The sequence below is a fragment of the Aythya marila genome, assembly GCF_965140915.1.
Source record: "Aythya marila genome assembly, chromosome: Z".
Lineage (NCBI taxonomy): Eukaryota > Metazoa > Chordata > Aves > Anseriformes > Anatidae > Aythya > Aythya marila.
Genome location: NC_139080.1, coordinates 40,731,538 through 40,757,259, shown reverse-complemented (window position 1 = coordinate 40,757,259; position 25,722 = coordinate 40,731,538). Strand labels below are relative to the sequence as shown.

At 37.9% G+C, this 25,722-nt stretch overlaps 1 protein-coding gene across 2 annotated transcripts in view; it reads left to right on the top strand.

Annotated features, from left to right (window-relative positions):
* Window positions 1-1,710: 1,710 nt before the first annotated feature.
* Window positions 1,711-25,722, top strand: part of PRUNE2 (prune homolog 2 with BCH domain) — a 136,737-nt gene continuing 112,725 nt past the window's right edge. For both annotated transcript variants that reach the window (XM_082783678.1, XM_082783677.1), the window contains exon 1: window positions 1,711-1,806. In XM_082783678.1, coding sequence (XP_082639804.1) covers window positions 1,771-1,806 — 36 coding nt within the window. In that variant the 5' untranslated portion in view covers window positions 1,711-1,770. The remainder of the gene's footprint in view (window positions 1,807-25,722) is intronic.

Below are 25,722 nucleotides of genomic sequence, written 5' to 3'. Positions count from 1 at the left end.
CACTGTTGATATGATGCATTAAAATACAAGTTTGCTACCTGTTTAGCAAATTCAGCTTCTTATTCTCCAGTTAGTTGATGTCCAAAGTCTGCCTTCTGTAATCATATTTGTTTTAAATATGTATGCAGCAAAAATGACTAAGGATTATTTCCCCAAACTTCATTTTCCTGCTGTAGTAAACTGGATATTAAAAAACAAAAAACAAAAAAAAAAAAACAAAACAAAACAAAACAAAAAAACTTATTTTGCATACTTTCCTGAAGAGAAGTACATATTTGATTCCATTTTCACAGGATCATATTGATTTTTTACTTGGCAAAACATTTTTAGTCAACACCAACTCTGCATCTCAAGTACACTGCAATTCCTGTATTGCAATCTCATTTTTTTATTTTATATTTTTCCCGATTTTCAATTGCATTTTCAATTTTACGTGACAAATATTGCAAGACTAGTAATCTGTCAGGAGACCTACTCTTCTATAGAGTAATGAGAAAATCCAAATTCAGATAGAATCACTAAGTAATGTGTCTCAGAAAAAAAAATGTTCCAGTAAATACAGCAAATTATTTTTTTCCCTGTAGAAAACTGTCATTTACAATATTTTGTTTCATGTCATTTACACAGAGTGTCAGTCCACTCAAATATTTTAATGAAGATTTACCATTCTGTTTTAAATGATGATGATACAGATTAGTTTTTTTCCTATTCTCCAGAACACTTTGGAACAGGAGCATATGACTAGGCAGAGTGGATTGACCATGACAGGCAACTCAGTAATAGGATCTGCAACATATCATGAAAGAATTAACAAATCAAATGGAAGTGAATTACACTCATAAGAAAGAGTTTCTTAATAAGGAAGCAAGAGCTTTTAGCATTTCCAGTAATATCTGCAATGAGGTGTAAAATAATACATGAGAGAAAAAAATCCCAAGTCTTATTCTACCGAATTTATTAATAATTAGCCATTGCTAACTCCACAGTGAGGCACAACTTGATAGGAATAATAAATCAGCATTGTTTGGGGTTAGTCATTTGTGGTTTGTAAAGCAGACACACCGTTGAACACTAGCGGTGCGAGAGCTTTGGAGGAAGCTGTGAACCATGGAATCACTTAGGTTGGAAAAGACCTCTAAGACCATCTGGTCCAGCCTTTAACCTAGCACTGCCAAGTCCACCACTAAACCATATCCCTAAGCTCTACATCTAAACGTCTTTTAAAGACCTTCAGGGATGGTGACTCCACCACTTCCCTGGGCAGCCTGTTCCAATGCCTCACAGCCCTTTCAGTGAAGAAATTCTTCCTAATACCCAACCTAGACCTCCCTTGGTGCAACTTGAGGCCGTTTCCCACTTGTTGCTTAGGAGGAGGCTAGTCCCCACCCGCTGCAGCCTCCTTTGAGGTGCATGTGCAGAAAGATGAGGTCTCCCCCGCTCCTTTGCGACTCGACTCAGCTCGGCTCGGCCGGGAGCCGGCCTCCGAGGCCGAGGGCTGTGCGACCGGCCGCCAGGTCTACCCAGTGCTCGTAAACTGCACCACCCCCCCGCCGGCCCAAATTGTGGCGCGGCCTGACGTCACCACCCGCGGGGGGCGTGGCCTCGGTGGGCGTGGCGGGGTGGGCGTGGCCGCGGGCGTGGCGCCGGCGGGATCGCGTCGCGGTGCTGCGGGGCGCGGTGCTGCGGGGCGCGGTGCTGCGGGGCGCGGTGCTGCGGGGCGCGGTGCGGTGCGGTGCGGAGCGGGGCTGCGGGGCTCTGCCCGCCCGCACCATGGAGGAGTTCCTGCAGCGCGCCCGCTGCCAGCTGGTGAGCCGCGGCTACGGGAGACCCCCGGCCTCCCGGTCCGGGTGGGCGGGAGGGTGGGCAGGGGGCTCGCGACCTCAGCGCCGTGCGGGGCGCGTGGTGGGGATGGGGAGCGTCCCGGTCGCTGCTGCTGGCACTGTGATTATTGCTGAATAATGCCGGGGTGCTGCGCTGGGATTGCATGCTTGTTTGCAGGGACTTTGGGACGCATCAAGTTGTGTGGTTGTGCGGGGGAAGAATTGTGCCAGAAGGCACTGCAACACGGATGTTTCTGTGGTCTGGATGTACAGGACGAGTTTGGATAGTAAGGCTTAACGGGAATCTGCAAGGGTGCTTAAAGACTGACTCTGTAATTGAGTTTAAGCAGCTGTAGGTAGTTAGTATCGTGTTAGCAGGCGCACAGGTTTATGTGTCCTGTTGTCGGATGACTCTTGGTGGGGCTATGTGAAGCTGCAGCACGTTTATGCTGTTTGCAGTGCCTGATAGTCTGGCCCCAAGGAGCAGGAGCTATTCTCCCCTCTATATGCAGTGCAAAAGTGGTATGTTTTAAAGTCTGGTGTGGTCTCGTGCCAGCTTGTTTCTGATTGTGAGGACTGGTACCCGTGCAAAACTCAGTTTCACGGTTGTTACCTTTCATGGGCTGTGATTACTTCTGCCAGCCATCACATTTCTAGTAAGTGTATAATTACAGGACAAATTATAGGCTAGTAAGGAAACTCCCCTTGCTGCTAGTCTTACCTTGTAGTTCTTGGGGACTGGGCCTCCTGTGCTTGCAGAGGTGGGTCTCATCCTCCGGAGAACTTATTGTACGTAACAAAATATACGTAACTAAACTTCACTGTAGATAAGAAGAATATCAGGGCCTTCCCTGTTTTATAGCCCTGTTATGCATCTTTGGAGACTGAGCAATTGTAAAAACAAAAATCCCATTCTCCTATAGCCATCATGCTCTCTATGTAATATCATGTAAAAGAAAGTTTATTATACCATCTTTGGTTATCATATATATATTAAAAGTATTAGAGAATGAAGGCAATTTTTAGAGGAATGATAAAGTAGAAGATAAAATCCCTTGGTGGGTCCATTAATATTTAACAATGTTGACATGTGTAAAGGATAAGCATGAACTGTTTATACTTGATCATATGTTGATTGCACACCAGCTAAATTGTTTTACCATGTTTTTTTTAGGAACTTGCAAAGAAAGCGTTTCCCGTACATTTTTATCTAAGCAGCATAAGCATCAGTAGCCCTGTTAAGAGATACTGCATAATGCAGTTATAAATACTTAATACATTTTCCCATTGGTATTTTGTATAATGCAACCTTTGAACTGAAGTTTTGGTTTTGACAAGTTTTCTGCTTGAGTATAACGAAGGTGGCCTCACTTAATATTATTAATAAAAATTGTTTTTCTTATGATAGTAGTCCTCTCTGCACCACAAGTAAACAGCGAGCGCTAAGAACAACTAAAAGTATGTACTACATTAATCTTTCTGAATAGCCGTTGATAATCAGAAAGGAGTTGTCTAGAAAACTATAATCAGAAGAAGTCCATGGACAGTAAAAAATGTTATTTATTTAATTCAGATGGGATGTAGAGAACAACAATTAAATAGCAGCACATCTTATTCCTGCAATGTGCGTCTTTCCAAAGAAATGTAAACATCTCTTTGTATCTCCTGAACTTTGGGAGAAGAATGCCTGTTTTGGAGTAGTCTTCTCTACAGGAGGAGCACTGGGGGGGTCTTTCTGACCATGCTGTCTTCTTGTACGTGTCTGTGCCAAGTGTGGCTGGAATGAAGAAGAGGGATCTGGACATGAGAATGTTCAGTTCAGAAAAAGATTATAAATCTTATAGGTCGACTTCAACTCACTGATTTAGTTTGTACCACAGGAGCATGAAGAATGCAGTTCAGAGTAGCATTCTGCTGCAGAAAAGGTTGATGACACTTTTTCCACCCTTTCTTGGTCAAGGCTTTTGTGGGAAATCTTTCTCGGCTGATAGAAGCTAGCAGTAGGCTGGGGCAAAGAAAGGGCTATGCCTAATTTGCTACCAATGTAAGCTAATGCTGTGTGGGTAAATGGGTGGATGGCTCAGAACCGATGAGCTGCTGCTATGTGTCACCCTGCTACTGCAGCCCTACCTGTGGAAGACACTAAAGCCCTGCAATTGTATCTCAGAGGCTGGATGATGCCAGACTTACAAGATTAGTATTTCACACCATGGTTAGTCTTACTGGGTTAAACTGATTGCAGTGTTCTGACTACATGAGTGCTACTCAGCATGAATACAGGAAAATTTTCTTTACTCATAAACAATAGCTACAGACTATGCCAGAAGAAGAAATGCTCCAGACTATGCAGGGGAACCTATTACTGCAAGTGCTTCATCATTCATTTGGCTCTGGCTCCAGCCACAACATTAATCAAGGCTGTTTTTCTACATGGAGCAAATTCTAGCCTAGGAATATGCAACAGAAAGGACTTAAACATTTGTTGTTGTTGTTTTCTAACTCTTCCTCTTAACAGAAAGGAAAATTCTCCGCATATTATAAAGTGAAGTCTCCAGTAGGCTTTTCCTTCTCTAAGAGCAATTCATTTTGCTTTTATGACTTTCCATGAAATCACAGAATGTTTTTAGTAATTTTCAATATAGATATTTAAACTTGCTATGTATAGTCTATGTAAACTCAAGGAGAGAAAAGGTTGGAGAGCAGAACGTGGCAGAATATAAATAGTTGCTGCATTGATGTTTCCAGGTATTTATGGTTCAGTCCTACAAGTTTCTTTGCAGTCTTTCCCAAGTATGGTAGAAATGTGAGAACAACAGAAGCTAAGAGACCACAGGTCATTCGCAACCAATGTTTTGTCTTGGCTAAAGGAAGATTATGAGCAATAGAATATACGTATATCTGCTGTTTAGGCTTTAAAAGCTTAGCTCAAAATTTGTGTCTGAAATAATACGTTAGTCAAAGCTACAGCCAGTAGTCTAGGTTTGCTATTTGTTTTTAAAGTCCATTTATGCTTTGGCTTCTCACAGAATCCAAGACAGTGAGTTTTACCGTTTTATCACGTGCCCTGTGTGATAAGGCAAACCCCCTTTTGTTTGTTACACACCATCTGCCTGACAGTTTTAATGGGTGTTCTGTGGTTCTTATGCCTTGAATAAGTACAAGTATTTTTTGTTCACTTTCTCTAGGACATTTAGTTAAGTATTACCATACCTCTCTTTTCTTCTCTCCAAAGATTTCCAAGCTAATGTTTTCCATTGTCTCTTCTTATGCAAGCACTGATCTATTGCTCTGATCATCCTTGTGGCCTCTCTCTGAAGATTTTGTAATTTTATTAACCCTTTGAAATTGTAATTTTATTAACCCTTTGAAAGTTGTGGAGCCCAGAATTACCTGCAGTATGTAAGGCACAGTAGTATATGCATATATACAGTAGCATAATGATGTTTCAGGCTTTTTCCCTTTTCTTAAGAGTTCTTGATAGTCTACTTATTTATTTTACTGTCAGAAAGCAGTTTTCTGGTTCTTTCAGAGTATTACCTGCAATGGATGTGTGATGCCTTTTCTGCTTAGTAATACCTAACTTAAAGCCCATCTGGCTGTGTACCTAAATAAGTTAAAACACAGAGGTGGCTTTGTTTCCTTACATTCTTTATAGTCTGCGCTTTTCAGATGTCATTTTCATTTACTATCTCATTGCCTACTCCCTCAGTGTCATGAGTCCTTTTTGCAGCTCTTGTAAGCAGCTTTAGATTTGACTTTCCTGAATAATGTGGTATTGTGTGCAGCTTTTGTCACCTCATTATTTGTCTGCCTGACCTACTGGAAGTAATATTATTTATTATTTATGGATACAAAGAGTGGCATATCCCATCATAGATCCTTGTAGAGAGTCCTTCACAGACATTTTACAGACATTTTCCTTCATTATGGAGAATTGACCTTTCCTGTTCCTGTCCTTTTTTTCTATAACTTTTAGTTCTTTATTAATGCATGGGAGAATCTAACCTCCTCCTCCCTCCCCCCCTCCGCCTTCTTTGGGGATTTAGTTTCTTTAGCAGCCTCTAGGAAGCTTGTCAATAGCATTTCCGTAGAGCTAAGTACAATGCATTGACTATCCTGTTCTTATTTCATGCTTGTTGACTTATTCAAAGAATTTTAAAAGATTTTGTAGAAAAACGTCATGCTTCACAAAATCTTGTTGTCTCTTTCCCAGGATATTATGTTGTTGATCTGTTTGATGGAAGATCAGTCTGTCTCTCTCTGGGTTAGACTGTTTCAGGCACAGCTAATCTCTCAAGTGGGAGAAGAGTGGCTGGTTGATCAATACATCATTTTGTATAATTCAGTTACAAAAACAAATCAAAAGCCTAAGGTTTCAATGATGTAACTTCACAGTAATTATCAGAATGTTTATCAGAATGTTAAAGGCAATTAAATAGAGAACTAAAAATTCAGAAATTCTTTCAATAGTAGTTATCTGATGTCAAATACTGTGTGCTGCACGAGTTAGCAAAGTGTGATTGTTTATAAGTATTTCCACATTCCTCAGACAGTTTGCAGTGAAGCTGAACAACTGTGAGAAGCTAAATCAAAGGAGTCTGTCAAGAAAGAAACTGTAAGACTTAAAAACAAAACATACAAACAATAACAACAACAAAACCAGAATTCCCCTTGGAAGATGCTAAAACAATGGCAGGCAGCCAATGCTTATTCCCTGGCCTTAGGTCTGTGCTCATTGGAGAGCCTAATGCTTCATATGGTGGCTTCAGGTAATCAAAGAGGACAGAAAGAGCCCTGGAAAGGGCTTAATGTGCAGATGATACTGATATACCCACATACTGCAGCAAACTGCTTCAAACTAGCAATTGAAAGATGGCCCTCCCTCTGCAGAGAATAGTAGATTAGCTGGGGAAATAATCTTTCCAAATGCTGTGTCATCTTCAGCAGTTAGCAGTACTTGGATAAAAAAAAAAAAAAAGAGCCAAACAAACTTCAAGTTCTTTTAATCCCTTGCTGCTGTAAGAAAAGAGGCTATAACGCCAAACCAATGTTACAGCTTACAGAATAATACATGGTGCAAACAGAGAATTATGCTCCCAGAAATACTTGACCAGAAAAAAATTTACTGTGACTGGACATTTTCCAAAGTGAGGGCCAGACCCATGACCGGGGAGATGCCCTTCAGAATTTACTAGAAGTCTTCTATGGTACTGCTTTGATGGCTATGAAAAATGAATTCTGTGCTTCTAAGTCAAAGAAGTTAAAAGAACAGTTACTGATGATGGCATGACTTGAACAGATTTATGTGACTGCAGTTTGAAAACAAGCTGAGTCACTTACATGTTTATTCATATTGCCTTTTATCTGCCAGTCTGGAGTTTTGTTCTCAATGATGGCTAATGCTTACTTTGAAAAAATTTTTTTGATTTTTACTGGAATGAACTGGTGGCTTTATGGGAAGGGAATAACATTATAGAAGTGAATTGGAAGTTATTTTCATAGAAATTGTTAAATCCATCTAAACGAAGAAGTTTAAAAAAAAAAAAAAAAAGCTTTCACGTATTAACTGAAGGAATCAAGTCTAACCCTCTCATGTATCTTCTTTGCATTAGTCCAGCAGCACACAGAGGATTTGACTCCATTTAGCAGGACACTTAGAGTATGTATAGAATTAAGAGTATGAATGATGATGAATTAAAAAAAAATTACAAAAAGCTTGATAGAAGCTTAATAACAAGAAAATATTTCCTGAAAATCAGGTATTCTAGCTACAAGAGCAGTCTTCCAAATAAAGAATAGGAAGCCGCTTCTTAAAAGCAAACCAAAATAAACCTTGATTTGGATGAAAACTACTTTAAAATACAGCCTACAGTTGTATGGAAAATATACTGGATGATTTAATAGCTTTTTACAATTCCAGTAAAGTCATGCAGACTACAAATACATGGCAGAAATTTTAGAGATGAAAATGCTTTTCCTCATGGATTTTTATTTTTTTTTTTTTTGCATTTGGAGGACAGAAATAGGATATTGTTTAAAAATAATATATATTATTTTTCTCAGCTTTTATCCTTTTCTGGTGTAGTAATATCCTCTCATTTGTTACAAACACACATACACAGACATTGGAAGTGGAAGAATAAAGCACATCTTAGTGAATTTTCATTGAAAGTGCTGAAGTACATCAGAACAATCAAGATGAGGCAAAATTCTATCCTGAATAACATTCTGGGTGTTGAATCATTTGTATAGCTGACATATTATGCTCACTGTTCTGCACAGAGCTAAATCCCAAAGTCATCCAGTGCTCTAAGTCAATTTACTAAGGTATTGTGCTATACCTATTTGTGTTGCTGTAGTATTAACCAGGATCCAATTTTGCTAGAAGCTAAACAAATACTTTGTAAACACTCACTCTCTCTTTTAAAGAGTCCCTAAAATTAAGTTGGAAAGCCTGAAGGAGGAAGCAGAGAAATCTAGGGCAGTAACATGTTGGTAATAAGTAGGTGTGATAATGTTCACATATCCTAACCTATTTGTTAATGTTTTGTCCATCTTATCCATTTAATCTTTGAGTGAGAGTTTGAAAAAGGAAGATGGTAGGGAAATGTGTCTTTAAGTGTGGGGACAGCATGGGAGGAAGCAAGGTCTGATTCTTCGTTGTTACTGACCAACCTGAGATAGAAATTAAGATTTCATTGTTGAATGGGAGATGGTAGGTGAAGCAAAGGAAGGTTTGTAAAGGTTAGAAAATGTAGGTTAGAGAGTCTGCTTAAAGTGACAGACCTAGGAGAGCTGCGTGGAGAGGCATGCATAGTCAGAGACAATATGGTGGCTCTGAGGAAAGATGTTTCACAGCAGGTTACTGGGAGCTGCCAGAGTGCCTTTACTAGAGCAGAAGAGCACTTCTGTGATTAAACCACAGGGTATAGACAGCCTGACTGTCAGCTCTGAGGGGAGACAGGAGAGGTAGATAGGAAAGAAAACCTGCAGGATGTGGCAATAGGCAGGATGGGAGCCAGGGTATATGTGTGTCTAAACTGATTGTGGCACCAAGGTGGTGGGCCTGGGTGAAGGGCACCACAGTTTTGTTTCCCCCTCTATGTTTATGTACATCCCTGTGAGAGAGTAATGGAGAAAAGGGGGAAGGGGTGAAAGCTCTTCTTGAGCCATGCCAAGTTTGAGTTTATGGTGAGGTTCTGGTGTGGACAAAGTGTGGGATTTTGAAAGGGTCAGTCCCTGGTCTGAACCAAAACCCTGCTTGTCATCCTGCAGTTCTGGGGGTGGTCAGATTCAGTGCTTCAGTGACTCGGAAACATTCCGGTTTTGTTCTTTTTCTCCAAAGAAGATGGCCTGGTGCCAGCAGGTCCTTAACAACTGGAATGATATCACTTGCTCTAATGAGATGCTAATAGATTGCAGCATGGTAAGGACGGCAGACTGGCAGTGAGAAGGTTAGGAACAAATCAGAGACGAGTGACATCTTGATGATGTCAGATGGTTCTCCTTCCTTGTCTGTGGTGTCATTTGACAATAAGGGAACACAGTGTAATCGACCTAATAGATCTAATGTGCTGGCCCAGTTCCATTTTGTGCAGTCATAACCTGCTTTTGTAAAATCCCCTCAAGCCTTAATTTATCAGTCATAGGCCTCCTTACGTCAACTACTGTCTAGGGTACAGTGCAATTTTGCAGAATAATTGTTTGATATGACTTACCTGTTTTGTACTCTTTGGAAATTCTGCTAGATCTTGGTAGCAATAATTATATTTATCCCTTTTCATAATTGACACAGTTCTAATTCTGTTTTTAGTCTTCTGTGTGGAAGTGGCTGCATGTACAGCACATGACATAGACTAGCCAAGTTAGCTGTTGAACCAGCCTTTGACTGAGTGACAGACCATCACACTGGAGTGACCTTTTCTCTAATGGTTAATCTTATTGTACAATGATTACATTGTGATACAGAACATATGAATTATTGTAGTTAATAAATACTTGTTTGCTTTTTTTTTTTATTTATTTACAAAGTCATGAGCAAAGTTGAGATCTTTCAAGGAAGAAGAAACATCTGAAATGTTTCTTCAGATTCTACCGTGACTCACAGAAATTAGTGGAGACACAGAGTCTAGGTGGTGTGGTGGCAGAGAAGGGAGATTCTGCATGGTAAACCTTGTATGCTGTTCAGCAGTCATTGGGTTAGCAGGAAAATAACTCTTTTTTTTTTTTTAATTAATTTTTTTTTTTTGGTGAGAAGCATAATTACTCTATTTGGAGTGTATTTGACTTTTCAGAGAAGCAGCAACAAATGGTAAACTTTAAAACACTTGGAGGCCTAAATATAGACAGTTGGCAAGTGATCAGTTGACTGCTTCAGCAGACTTTACTTAACAAAGGTTTTAACACTCAAAGTCATTTGCAGGCATGGCAGGATTACAGCTGAGTCAGAAGGAACACAGTGATAGGTTAACTTGTTAGAAAAGTACACTTTTTTTTTTTTTTTTTGGTAGTGCGTGTATGCAGTCCACAGAAACTTTGTGTTTATTTAACTAGTTTTCTCACACGTAAATCTATTTGAGACTTTATCTTGAGCGTTCATATACCCAGAAGACCAAATGGCCTTACATGGTTTCAGAGTATGTTGTGCATTTATGAGGTTTATGTCTGTATGAAATTTGGAAAGGTTAGCCTGATAGGTTTCTATATGTTTTTCTTATACATTTGAGGTAGATAGTCCTACCAAGTTGAAAGAACATGAATGGTTTTTAAAAACACTGTTTCACTTCTGGCTTGTCTGTTTTGGTATTAGTTTTTGTGTTGCCTTGAGTTTTTTGATCTTCTAGTGCACCAAGCATAAAAATGAAAAATATCCATCCAGTTGAAAGAACTGTAGTGAAGAAAACAAAGCAAATTCCTTATTTTTTCTTCCCTGTCTCTCCTCCCCCCCCCCTTTTTTTTTTTTTTTTTTCTTTTTGGTACAGATTGACTTAGCTATCCTTTTTTAACTCAGTTGGAGCAATAGGTGATATATTAGTTATGGTAATGTTTTCATTAGCAAAAATACTGTAATTCAAGTTTACCACATTCACAGATTTTTTTTTTTTTTTTTTTTCCCCTGAGGGTCTAGGCACACAAACTCATATAAAAACAGTTAGATTCCAGAGAGCTGCACAAAGCTGTTCCATCCTTTGAGAATTGGCAGTTTTAGGAAGAAAAAGAAAAGGCAGTGGCATCGTTTGTTTTTTGGAAGTTTGACATAACTATGGAAACAGCATTAAAGCATTCATTCCAGATATGAGAGAGTAGTGCAGTTTGGAGTTCTAGTCTTTCATCTCCAGAGACATGGACTCATATCCTGTTTTAGATCACATGTGAAAATGAGTTAAGTGATCTAATCTTAGAAGCTATTTGTTCACCTCTCAAAATCACTGCACAGTTTTCTATTGACAACTCTTTTTGCGTCTTGTAATGGAAGTGGTAGCATTTCTAAGCTTGAGTCTGAAGTATTTTGGTTGATCAGTTTTACAAAGTTTGCAGAACAGCTATTTGAGCCTGTCTCAGTTGTTGAACCTTCCTTTGAAACAAAACAAAAACCCCATCAATTTAACAGCTCCTCCTCCTGTGTGAGAATTGGGCCAATTACAGTCTCATCATTTGAAAAAAAAAATACAGTTTCTAAATAAAATACAAATTACAGTTAATAAAGAAAATGAATTGTTCTAAAGAAATATTTTTAGCGAAGCTTGGGTAAGTATGAAGACTGAAGCCTGCTTGACTGAAAATGCTGAGATCTTGATTTTTGGAAATAGAAGTTAAAGTATGTGACTTACTTGTTATGGAAATAGTTTATATGTTATTTCTGTATTCTATATCTGTGTCCATATAAAATAATTCAAATGTTTCTCTTTACCAAAATGTCTGTGGTGGCACAAACATTTAAAAAAAAAAAAAAAAGTTTAAGAAAACTTTTGGGGTTTTTATTGAATTTCTTGTTTTGGTTTGTTTTCTTGTAGAACTTGCGGAACTTATTTGAGACTATATTCTTGCCTTGCAACTTTTCTTTTAGGGTGGGAATTTAAATTCTTTTATGTGTTACAGTGGTCAAAATAAGGAGTAATTGCAATTTTGATAGCATTTAGTTTATACCATAAAAGCAAGAGAGGCTGTTTTCGGTATGCTAAAATCAAACACTGTATTTAAAAATGCTCTATTTTCTTGCTCATGTTTATAGCAGATGAGTTTAAATTGTGCTTTCCTTTTCTCCTCAACTTTGTACCTCTTGGAAATGGAAACAGAATGAAATACATGTAGTTACTTTTAATTCCCTTTTCCCTCTATTTCCTCTGTTTTTCTCTTTTCTGTCTTATCAGTAGCATATTCAATGGTCAGAACCATAATATTGCAATATGGCCTTCAGGGGTAGGGGCATACATACCAACGTATGTGAAACTAAATTTCACAGTAAATTTCAATAGTGGCACTATGTTGTAGTTCAAGTACTTTGTGATTTTCCATAACTGCTTGTAATATTGCACATTGAACATTTGTAATAATTTGTAATATTGCACATTCCATGCCAACAAATGAAGTAGATTGGTTCTTCTGAGCATTTTACAATGTTTAGGGTAGATTGGCCTTTTGGCATATGAACTGTCAGTTTCTCTTCGACCTTACAACTTGCTGTCCATTGTGAGATAACCAGACAGCTCTTCTTCTCTGCCTGTGAGGTTATTTCTCTTTGCATCTCATTGTGCTGGAAAATAAGCAAGATTCTAAACAAGATGTGAAATGATATCCTAAATTTTTTAGCCCTGCTTAATTACATGTCCTCCACTGTTAACTAAGTGTTTAATCATTTACCTTCTAAGCTAGTTAAATATACATTTCAATTCTTTGCACATCTGTTTTTCACAGCTTATATTGGTGCTGTTTGATACTGTGGAAAAAGCAACCTAGTTAGTAGCTGTATTAAATAATGATTAAAATCTAGCTTCTTTCCTCCTAAACAGATGATTACTGATATTAAATTAACATTTGTCTAAAAGAGCAACAATGACTCTTTGCTTCCATAAATCAGAAGTGGTTATAAAAATAAAGCTCACAGGTTGTCTAGAAACAAATAATTCTGCTAAAGAAATGCTGGGTTTATGGCAGAAAGCAGGAGAAACCCAGGACTATTTCACAGCATTGTTTTGAGCTGTAACAGCAACCCTGTGGTACAGTAACACAAGTTACAGTTGGAGTTCTTTCCAGTGTTTGTTCTGCCCAATTTGAAACGTTAAAAGGTGATAGAGTAGACAGCATTCAAGACATTGTAAGGTGAAAACACCTCTTAGGCACATAAAAATACCTGTTACTGATTTATTGTATTGTGAGAGCAATGGATGCTCTAAAGAACAGGCTTAAATTTTAATGTTTCCAGTGAAAGTGACTGCATAGATCCTTCAGGTAGGATCCACCAGCAAAAGAAAAGAAGCCGAGATAGAGGAAACTTGAAGAAAGGTGTAGTGACTGAATATGGCTGTACCATCGTATAATTAATCTGTACCATTTTTCACTTAGCCCATATTGTTAAAATAGCACTTTCATCTAGCTTGTACTCTCGCACTGTCGCTTGTGTGCTCAGAGAAGAACAAGCACTCTTTCTCTGTAAGTGGGTTAATGGACGAGGGAGCCCCTGGACAGTGTTCTGTGCCTTCAATGCCTAAACCCAGCCACAGTGCAAGGCTGGAGATTTTTTCCTGAAATCCCATTGAACTGGTAGGGGATAACGTTGTGTGTGTCCATGCTGATGCATGCGTGTGCTCATATGAGTGTTGTTGCGCAGCTTCCAGCAAGTGCAACTGATGTCAAAGTTGGGTGATGCACAAGGATTTAGCATGGTGTATTTTCCACTCATCTCTAGGAAGGCTTCTTCTAAAACGTGTTGAGGTGTGTAGCAAAGTTCCTGAGGGGCCAGAGATGTTACAGAATAAGGCTGGTCTGGATGGCATCTTTCATAAATATGAGAAATACTGTCCTCTTAGAGAAGTTCACACATCTAAATAAAGGGGAAACTTGACATTCCTTATGCCCTCATTGTCTGCAATAGCTTTTACATTTCTGACAAAACCTGTTTAAGATGTAAGGTACTCTTAACGCTCTATTTTCACTTTGATTTGAAGGAAATTTGAAGGAGAACTTCCAACTCTTCCTTTGAAATTAAATAAATCTGGGAACATAAGTAAGCATATTTTTACAAGCTTTTTATAAAAATCTTAAATAGTCCTGTTCTTTGATGCAGTCATAATTTGATGTACTCTTACTAATATTCAGCCTTGAAAATACACATCAGTATGTCATTAACAGATATAATCAGAACATCACAGATTCTTGAGAATGTATTAAAAGTAAACAGACTGTCGTTTTTAACAGGAAACAGAGGCTAAGCTTTGTCCCCCAGAGATGCTGGCAGAATCCACAGCTGCAGTAAACAGAACAGGTGACTGGATGTCACTGACACTGTGCACAGCTATAGCAGAAAGATCATTCATCTTCCAGTTAAAAAGATTTAGCCCTCACAATAAGCTATTCATCTACGACAATCTAGAGAAGCTAAGGAGTGGCATGCTTTCTAATTCAAGCATGCTTGTTTTTTTTCTTTGAGCAACAAGTCATTGTTTTGAGAACCCCTTAACACATTTCTGAATGTTTAGAAAGTAACCCATTATTGCGATAATTGGGTGTGAGTTAGATTGATAGGTGAAAGAGGGAAGAGCATGTTGTGTACACTGAGAGTTAGAAACCACTGCTCTAGTAAGAAGAATAACCAAAAGTGTGAGTAAGAGTAGTTAACACACAGTGCATGGGAATTTTCTAGGGGTTTCTGCATCTTTACAGAATATTTGGGTACTCAGAAGCCTTGTTGTATCCCTGTGCATTAACACCAAATACTGTTTTGAACATGGTTGTGGTCTGACACTTTCAAGCATGGAATAGGTTGGGAGAAATCGTGGAACTTTATTTGGAATAGTTGGTAAGTTAGCAACACAGGCCAAAGCCAAGGACTGAAAACCACAAAAAGGAAAAAGGAGAAGAGTGAGAATTGGAATGATAATATGAAGGATTTTTTTACTGAATGCAGAAATATCCTATTTGATTTTTGTTCCTCTCAATCTAAATAAACTGTGAAAGGCTGCCTTGAAAATTTCCTCCTTTCCCTATGCTTGCACACTCTGTCTATAATTTTTAGTTTCTATTGTTAGAGAGAGATTAATTTCAGGATCCCAGCTTTATATAATTGCCAACATTTCTGAGGGCATTTAATTAACGTAAATCAACATGCATAAAGTTTAAAATAGCTCAAACCCACTGAGCTTTAGTAAGTAGGTCTTTTTTCTGGTGAGCCTTTACAAATGCACCTATGGATAGCTGTGCTGGGAGGCCAGAGAGAAATACAAATAAAAGGAGCAAAATGTCATTTGGAAAAATGAGGGTGTTTCCAGGCACAAAGACAGGTGTTTTCCCCTTCTTCTCCTCTTCGTTGGTGGTAGCTTCTGCCACTGCACTGCCTGTAAGAGGAGGGGTTTTCTATTTGTTATGAAGAAGGCTATGCTGAGACACGATGTTATTTCTAATTTTGACAGGTTTTTCTGTCATCCAACACCTAATGCTAAAGCTATCTAGTCTCTGTCATAAAACACCTCTCTTGTAAGTACATCTTTTGAAGCGTCTCTGGAGTGCAGGTATCAGCAAGTCTGATTTTAGCTCTTTATCATCTGCTCTTTAATTGCGGAGATTGGAACCAAATCCTTGAATTAGTGTTGCTACCAGTGGGGAGAAAAAGGAAGAGACAGAACAGATATGGGATGTTTTTATTTACAGCTGGTAGTTTAAATGTGCTCAGTAAGTCAAATGTGATGTCTTCTGTTCCTGTTGTCAGGCCTGCATACCTGTATACCAGGAGAAGGGTGGGAATTGAGTTGTCTTTAGTTAGTTCTGGTTTTACAGTGCTGGTAGTGAGGACAACCAGAGCAAACATAGAGGGACTGACCATAGACCTTGCAATCCTTGAGGTGGGGATGGAAAACAGGATCCCTTGCTGTTTGTACACAGCTTCAGTAGGGAATGTTAATTCCTAAGCAATTATGCCTCGTACTGAAAGCTTTATAAACTTCTAGGGCAGTAATTCTCTTATATTCTGGACTATTAAATAGTGTCTTGAAGATACACAGACATTCTGTTCCTCTGAGCTTAACCACCTTATGTACCTGAGAATGTCAGAGGTCATACCTCTGGGCACATCTGCATCCATAATTTAACAGTCTTTGCCTTTTGACTTCACAGTAAAACCACTCTTTGTAGAGGTTACGGTAACATCATGTCATCACAAATATGTTAGGTTTGTTTCTTTTCCTCACAGTAATCTATATATCCTCAAACCCACAAAATGTGGGAATATTTTAAAATAGTGAGGGACATTTAGAAATTTAAAGTTAAGTCAATATTTTCAATAATCTGGAGATGGGAGCTTGGCTAAATAATTGTTCATACAGTAAAGTTCAAAGAAAGGACAAAGTATTACTTTTTTTTTTTTTTTTTTTTTTTACCAAGAGCAATAACAAAAAATTGAGTAAGTAAATCACCTTATTTCCACTAACACACCTTAGTGCTCTCTGACACAAGCAAAAATGTTTTGAAGGAAATAGGAGAAACATAGTAACACTCTTCGAGAAAGCTGCTAAGCTTCATGCTGTTTCTGCAACTTTGCTTTTATTTGGGGTTCAGGTTGAGCTGTGATTGGTATTAGCATCAGGTCTGTGGTGTTTGGAGAGTCAGTTGCACTTAAGTTATATTTAAAAAAAAAAAAAGGCAAAAAAAAAAAAAAAAATCACTTTCAATGCCTGGGAAATCCTTACCATTACAGCTATGCTTAGTTCAGACAGAATTTCTGAAATGTGTTGCTTTCCCCTTCCAGCATTTTCCTCCCTTGTCTTTCAGAGAATATATGTGGAGTCTCTGCTTATTTAATTTTTGGATACTGGCTGTCATTAGTATCGTTTAGCCAGGATGGATGAAGGACAGGAATGATATCTGTCTTCTGTGTCCTGAAATTTAGAAAGTATTCAGCACCCCCCCCTCCAGATCTAATTTTTTTTTTTTTTTTTTTTTTTTCCTGGGAGTTTCATATTAGTTAAGAGATTGTCATTTCAATATTTTCTACTATGTTTTTTGAATGTTTGTTTGTTTGTTTGTTTGTTTTTTATGCTGAAGCATACCTGAAAAGAGAACACCATTCATGAGGAGCAGCTTCGTGTAGACTTATAAACTTCCCCCTTTTCATTACTCATGCTGCTAATATTAAGCACTACTATCACTTTGTATATTAACTGACTTCACAGACTGCCTGAAATCAAAGTAAAAAGTATCAGTTTCTCTTGCTAATGTTAACTTAAGCATGCTAAGTAGCTCAAATCCTTCACAATATACACTTCATAGCAGAACAGGTATTTTATGACATGCTTGTGTTAAAGCATGAGTTTATGTTGCTATGTGTATATCTTACACACTATTTTTAATGAAACAAATATAAATCAAACCTTCTAATTTTATTTTAATTGGAACACTAAGATACAGTAATTGTTAGCATCGTGGTTCCTCAAAGTAACAGCAGCTATTACGATGTATTTTTGTAACGCTGGCTTTAAAATCACAGGAATGCTGCATTCACATGACTTCAGCATGGGGATGTAGATCTCCTTTGATAGCCTTAATAGACTATTTTTGTCAGTAGACCTCATTCTCAAAATTTAATTCTCATGTATTTCTCTGCCAGTAATAGATGACTCAAATCACAAAGCCTCTGCAGTTTGGTCCTTATATAAATGTAAGCAGCTGACTGATCTGTTTCAGTGATCAGGTAGTGGAATATCTCAAATCTTTTCTAAGTCAGTATGTTTGTTCAAGATCTGATGTTCTTTTTTAATTCTGAAGTGGAAAGTATATGTTGGTATTTGTATATATGAACTCCATCTAAAGCCAGAGATGAAATGTTCTTATAAGACTGTATAAAAATATTTTGCCGCTATAGCTTATGAGCTCCTCTTTGACTGATCTGGAGAAAAAATACAGTTCTTACTGAGCTGTTAAAAGAAAGGAAAGAATTATGCCCTGCTTCTTTTTAATAGACTTTCCTAATTCCATTACTGCTGAACAGATATCCTTTCAACAGCAATGCATGCCCTGCACATGCTTCCCATATAAGGATAGGAAAGCTACTCATAGTTACTCCTCTTGTTTCAGTTTAAAATACTTAGTCTATGTAAAATGCTGTGTAATGGTGTTCCGATCTGCTGAGTTTTATGTAATTAACTAAGCAGAAATCATGAGCTAAAGAAATAGTAGATTGAGAACAGAGAGTGACCTTCCAATGTACTGCCATGAAATCATCAGCAGTTTCTAACTTAAAGTGTATTACCACTGTTCCTGTTCTGACAAGTGTCTAACTGGATGCTTGTCAATACTTCCAAGGGTGACGGATGTTTATTTTTTTAACACCTTGAACACCTTGAGTAGGAAAGAATTCTGGTTCATTTGTTGCAGCATCTTCATAAGTAGGAGCACAGAAATTATCTTACTGGTACATACTGAATGTCCATTTGATGGAGTATGTTGTGTTGCTGGTTACTGATGTATGGTTTAATTATGAGCATGCTCTAAATGCCCCATCAGTGCTCTTATACTACGCAAGTAGTAAATGGGTCTGGCTGCTGCATCAGATATTTTGGCTTGCATTGGTCTCTTTCATATACCTAATTTTTTGTTTGTTTTTGTCTATTACTTTAAATTTTATTTATTCATTTAGTTAGATTTAAGAACTTCTTTCTGTGCAAGATGTGGCCTATGAGGGTTGTTCTGCTCTCTGATTTTTTTTATTATTTTTTTTTTTTGCTTAAGAGTCACTTTGCAAATTTAGAGCTCCATGATTTTATGGATTTAAGATATCAGCCTGAGAGGAAGCAGATTGTTTTTTGATAGCTTACATTTCTCTCCTTACCTTTGAACCCTTTGTTCTCAACTACAGCAGACAGAGAAATCAATGGATGCTGCTTTTTCTACCAGTATCTTCTTCAGTTGAAAACCTAGAGCTTGAAGGTTCAGGAAAATCAAGCAAATCCCTGTGTGGGCTGAAGCTATCAGTATTCTCCATAAATGAAAAGTACATCATACATACAGTACATTATACATCATCTTTGGAAACTGTCAATTAAAAATTACAGTTGAAATATCAATGTAGTTATTTGTTTGTCAGAATCATATATTTTTCCAAAATATTTGTTGTCTTTTGAATTAGCTAGGGCACATATAGGGTGAATGATGACTTGCTCACCTTGCTGTTAACTGAGAGGATTCTTTTGTACGTTCAGCAAAACTGTAAATGAAGAAGTAGAGTCTTGCTTAATCTGTCATTAGTGTCTCTTCACATGTTAGTTTGTCTACTTATTTCTATTATTTCTTCCTTAATAAAATTCTGAAATAATCCATTGTGAAAAGCTTAATCAAAATGGGTGAAATTGAGCCAAACCATAAACAAAATATATCTATCACAGGTGGGTTCCTTGTTCTTGTATTTTGTTTATGCTTACCCAACTTTTTCAACAGAAATGAATGGTATGACATATCTTAAAAAAAAAAAAAAAAAAAAAAAAAAAAAAAGTTTTATAGCTTTGTAATACAGACAAGGCTTCAATTGACTTTTAAATTAGACTTTAAATGATTTTGTCTGTTATATTCCATACTTTAAAGCAATAGTTGAAGTGTTTACCATGAAGATTATCTTTAATAATATTTACTCTCTACTTCTATATAGTATTTCTATTCTTTGCTATGCTAAATACCTTTTACAAGACAAAATTGAATTGTACCAAATAGTCTTGTCTTTAGTCAATATACTGTTTACCATTATAGAAGCTCTTGCCTCTGTTTAGATAGTGTATGGGGTTGATAGATACAATGACAATCAGCCTATTACTCTATGTGAGAAAGTTTGTTTATTATGTTGCAGTTCTTGACAGCTCTTGGCAGTGCTAGATCATTTACATGATGACCAGTAAAATTAATATCACTTGTTCCTTTGGTTCTGTACTAACTGTCCTAGCTGCTTAGACACACGCATACTCTATGTGAAAGCAGACCAATGTGAAATGGAGCTGAGGTTCAGAGAGGCTGTGATAATCATCACCATACATATTATTTGCAGTGTCATCTGTAAGTTAGTTTAAGATGTCACTGGCACTGTACAAGAGTAGTAAGACATGATCTTCACTTAAAATATGCAATCTTTATGTTGTTACTTTTTAAAAAAAAAAAAAAAAAAAAAAAAAGCTTTTTAGTGAGCACTGTGGTGCTCTGTGGAACCTGAGAGTTATTCTGCAGTACAAGAAAGAAGGCAAATGTAGATTTGAGCATCCTCCCTCCTGTAGGTATTTCCAGGCTTGCCCCAGGCCTGGGAGGCAATGGTGATTCCACTTTCTCATAACTTTTTATTTCCTCTGGAGAATATTTTTCAAAGTTATAGTTATTTCTTCCAGTTTTTTTTTGTTTTTTTTTTTTTACAATTGTCAATTGCATTGTCTAATGCAAGGATTAGATTCAGTGGTTCCCTTGATGTACTGTCTTATACTGTACTTGATGTACTTAAATGTGGAAAGACATTTAAGAGATAAGTGCTTTAGGTTCTTTTTTTTTTTTTCCTGAAAATTCTTTTATACTTAGCAGTATTTAAATTATTTCCCTGAAACCCAAACATCTCTTTTCAGTTTTTGTCTTTTTCTCATTGAATGCTAGTAGAAGAAAATTGTCAATAAATTAATGCTAGTGTTACATTTCTTCAAATGTGAACATTTGTGGATTTTTTTTTGTACAGGAGTGTATTTTTTCTCTTCTGTCTCATTAGCACAAAAACTAACATCAGCACAGCAAAAACGAATGTTTTAGATTGCTACTGTTTATTGCCTTTCAGCACACTTTAATTAAAGTGGCGTTTGTTTGTCCTATATCACCATTCCCTAATCGATGTACTGAGCAAGCACCATGGTGACAAGATAAGTTGCTTTGTTTTGTTCCATATGTCTGTGTTCCAATTTTTCCATAGTTTTAATTGGTTCCCTGCAGAATAACATTTACAAGCATATGGTATGGAAAATGCTGACTGCATTTGTTATCATATATTTTAGTACATTGGTGGCACTAGATCACTAAGCCTTTAAATGTGATTATGAGGTTATTTAATGCATTCAATAGCGTGCTTAAAATACAGCAAAAATCTGCAATGAGCCAAATGGTATCAAGGAAATATGTTTGAAGTACTTCTTAATGCTTCAAGGATAGATGGGGAAGTCTGAATCAGAAAATACTTTGTGTAACATCTATGCTGAAACATACTTTGTCATCTAAGAGCAATTTGAAAAGCTCTGTAGAGGCTTCTTACCATCACAAGAAGAATGTGCAAAGGAATGTGGAATGCAGAAAAGGCAAAATACATGATATGTCAAAGATTATTGACTTCTGAAGAAGTGCACTTGCATTAGCTGATGAAATGGAATGAAATGCAGCAATGGCGCATGAATCTGATGTGTTTGACTTTGGAGACACCAGTACTACATTTTTACACTGATTCTTCTCTGGCTGAAGACTGTCAATCCAAAAGAGAGCATGTTGGCAGAGAACCCTGCCTCCTCAGCATGTGTGAAGTTCTAAGATCAACCTGTGCTGGGTTAGGCCTTTTTGGTTGTGCCATGGGGAACACTTGAACGGGTTTGCTTGCTGAAACAAATCCATCAAGCTGTTTTCAGACTGCTCCAAGTAGTTCTCAGTGAGTCACTCTGTTAATGAGCATTTGGATTTCATGAGCAGACTGGAAAGTCAGACACGGCCCAAACAATTACAGAAAGAGGAGTGGTCATGGAGTTTTCTGATGTATGAGTTACATTATTTGCATATGGCTACAAAAAATACCATATCCCTTCTGTCCCAAGCCTGAACTCAGCCTAACTTATTTTTATCTAGGATTCTAAACAAATGACTTATCCATTTCTTGTGTTTTTGTGTCATCCATATATGGTGGATGAATCCATGTTCTAAATTTGTTAGTGACCAGGCATGTGCTGAAAAGCGGAAGAATATTAAAATTAATGTGAGAATATAATTATGCATTTTGTGTTGCTCATATGCAAGTTATCTATGGATCTGATACTAGTACTCTGAGGGTGATTCAAGGATCTATACAGTATGGATATAACCAATTGCTGTGTGAGTATAAAGGTAGTGGTGTCTCAGAATGGGCCGTATGTTTCTTTTTTTTGTAACATTCCAAGTGAGGAAATAGATTGTTTTGTAAAATCAAGTGACAGTTTTATTTTGAGCATTGATTTCTTAGCACGTTGTTATTTCATTAATAAGCACAATGTTGCAAAATAATTTGTAATCTGTGCTCAACTTCTGCAGCAAACCCACCTGACATCTCTCTCGCAAAGACACCTGGAATCAAGCTTATTGTAATCAGAGAATTCTGTCATGGAAAGAGAAACTGCCAGTGATAGGACTTTTGGAAAAATTATTGTGGGGAATGGTGTTTGTAGCAGGCATAAAGGACAGCAGAGGGGTGCAGTTGACTTGTTTCTGACTTTTAATGGGGAAAAAGAAATAACAACTAAAATGGTAGTGATATTTAAAAAAAATAAAGGAACAAAAAAAATGTTTCTTTCTGAGGCAATCTTCTCAGAGAGTGGAGAAAAAGCTGAAGAAATTTTAGAGTTATGGCACGTTAAAAATCCATTGAACTATTGAATCTAAAAGCAAAATTGATTGTTACTTTGACCTCCTGATCATCTCTTCCATCTATGATTTTTCTCTCCCAGCTGAATGTGTACAATGTATTTTAGTAGTCACTGATGAGAAAATGGTGTCTATGATATTGCTATTAATGTGATCTACCTGAATTACTTAAAATGTAGTTCATGAGGAAGAGAAGAAACAAATTTACACAGATGGCCTAAAACAAAATGAAGATGTGAAAATGTAACTGCATAATGTTTGTGTGTTAAAGTGCAATACAGTCACAAATCTTATCTATACCACACTGATGAAAATTTAGAAGAAACAGAGGTTGCAAAGTGTTACAAATAAAAACAAACAAACAAACAAAAACTGAAAAGAACAAAGGAAAAACTGTTTGTGTTATTCATATAAACACACAAAATTCGGTCTCATATGATCACCTATTCAATTTATGCAGGCTGTTGTCTCAGTTCAGGATGTGGTCTTCTCTGTTCAGTTTGGTGCTTGTCACCTGAGTGTTACACTAACCAAGAAAAATGAAGTTCAGCTTCAAAGGCTGTGTGCAGCACGGTGTTCAAGTGCTTCCTAATTTTTGGTAAATATATTGTAATTTCGAAAGTTACCTCCCTTATTGCAGAGAAGTAGCTAAGGCTCTTTGTCACTATGAGGTTCAGATGTCAAGTACATCAGAGGCAGGTGAATGAACTGCATTATTTGAGTTTGAGATCACATAATCACAGAATTTCTAGGTTGGAAGAGACCTCGAGATCATCGAGTCCAACCTCTGACCTAACACTAACAGTCCCCACTAAACCATCTCGTGCCTTTTTTCTTCAACAGACTTTCTCTTTGCTCTCTACAATTCATTCAACTTCTGCAGGGCATGGCATAGGAAATTATTGCTGCCAGTCACCTTCTGGCACACCACAGAGCCAAGTAAATTAATGTGTCAGGAGTACTCATCTCAGGTGAATGTGCTCCTTACTTCTTCACTTCTTTTTGCTGTCTCAGGGGGCACTTGTATCCCAAAAGCTCCTGAAGGGGATGAGTGCTATCTAGTTTTGTAAAGCGATAGGCAACTCAATCTCACCTTTGTGTGTTGAGTTGGGAAAGAGCAGGAAGAGGAATCATGTAACTTGACCTGAAACTTTAAAGGCATGCTGTGACTGGCTTTAGAAATTAAAGATAACCTGGAATATGAACGGAGTATGCTCTTTTGCAAAGCTGAATTGTGGTATGCTGTGTTGCTGATATGCAGTCACTAGGTAAGAACACCAATCATGTAGAACACAACTCATTTGCTGTTCAAATTAGCGTAGCATAAAAGGAAGAGGAGAACTTTGATTTTTACTTAAGTAAGCTCTTTGATAGGGAATCTTATTGACAGGCTGTTGAAGTGCTGCTGAATCAGGCTTAAATAATCATTCTGCTGGAAACATGTTCCCTTCCCATACTAGAGTATATCCTGTTTTTTCTTGGCAGGAAAGGCAATGTGATACCTTTGAGTCTAAGGTCATTTGGATAAGTTTTTCCCCTCCTCACCTTGTTAATCTTATAAAACTGTAGGTATCTTTAATTCCCTAAGACAAAGTATATTTAATATCTGTCTGACTTGATGGTGCTTGTTTTATCTTCATGTAACAGCAAAACTGGGATCAAAACATGTGCTGGCAAAGTTGTTTCCAAAATGTATTTGATCATGGGATTTCCAGTTTGAAAGCCAGGTACTATTGGGTACTACTGTAATTCAGTACAAATGATGTCTTGAAAGCTGTTCCTAAAAATAAAAACTTAAGCAAGAGAGTGTGGACATGTAAAGCTTAGAAAACATGATGGTATGAAGTTTAACAAGGTCAAGTGCTGGATTCTGCACCTGGGATGGAGCAACCATGGCTGTATTTACAGACTGGGGGATGAGATGCTGGAGAGCAGCCCTGCAGAGAGGGATCTGGGGGTTTTGGTTGACAGCAAGTTGAACGTGAGCCAGCAGCATGCCCTGGCAGCTAAAAGGGCCAGCTATACCCTGGGGTGCATCAGGTACTAGGGTCTAGTGGGCAACACATATGAGGAGCAGCTGAGGCCCCTTGGTTTGCTCAGCCCCGAGCAGAGCAGGCTGAGGGGAGGCCTCATGGCGGCCTGCAGCTCCCTCACGAGGGGAGCGGAGGGGCAGGCGCTGAGCTCTGCTCTCTGGGGACAGCAACAGGACCCGAGGGAACGGCATGGAGCTGGGACAGGGGAGGGTCAGGCTGGGGGTTAGGGAAAGGGTCTGCACCCAGAAGGGGGTCAGGCACTGGGACAGGCTCCCCAGGGCAGTGGTCACAGCACTGAGACCACCGGAGTTCAGGAAGTGTTTGGACAATGCTCTCAGACACATGGTCTGATTTTTGGATGGTCAAGTGTGAGACCAGGAGTTAGATCCTCGTGGGTACCTTCCAATGCAGAATATTCTGTGATTCTATAATGTGTGTTAAATAAGTCTGAAGATATTTCAAGAAAAGGCAACGCAGACTTGCAAGCAGACATATTCTATAAAGTTAATTCAAAATGAAGATGGTAGATGTTTCCTCTTGGTAGGAATTTGTTGTTTTACAGTGTGGAGTTTGTCTGCAGAATAGCAAATCAGAGCTTGTTGGTGATGCAGCAATATTGAACTGAATTCTCAGCAGCAATAGCTGTCTGTGCCAATTCTTGATTAGAAATGACTGGAAAAGGGCACTCATGTCTTGTGGAGATTCCAGGAATGATTTAGGGTCAGGACTTTCTTCCCTGGCTGGTATACCAGATAGTTATCCTGCCTCATGTCCATTATAAATTTTGAAGGATTATTTCCTATGGAATGGTTTGATTCTGAGATATGACACTTTTTAAAATAAAACTATTTAGGGAGTTCTTGACTCTTAAATACGGCATTTAAAGTATTAACTTCAAAAGACCAGAAATGTTTGTTCACCAAGGCTATGTTCAGCTTCTGTGTATAGTGTAGTTGCCATCAGAGATAGCAGTGCAGGCAAGATGTGGTAAGTTTTATGTGTCTAGGCTTCAGGTAAGTTGTACGTGCAGGAAAACTAAGGTGTGAAGACCTTTT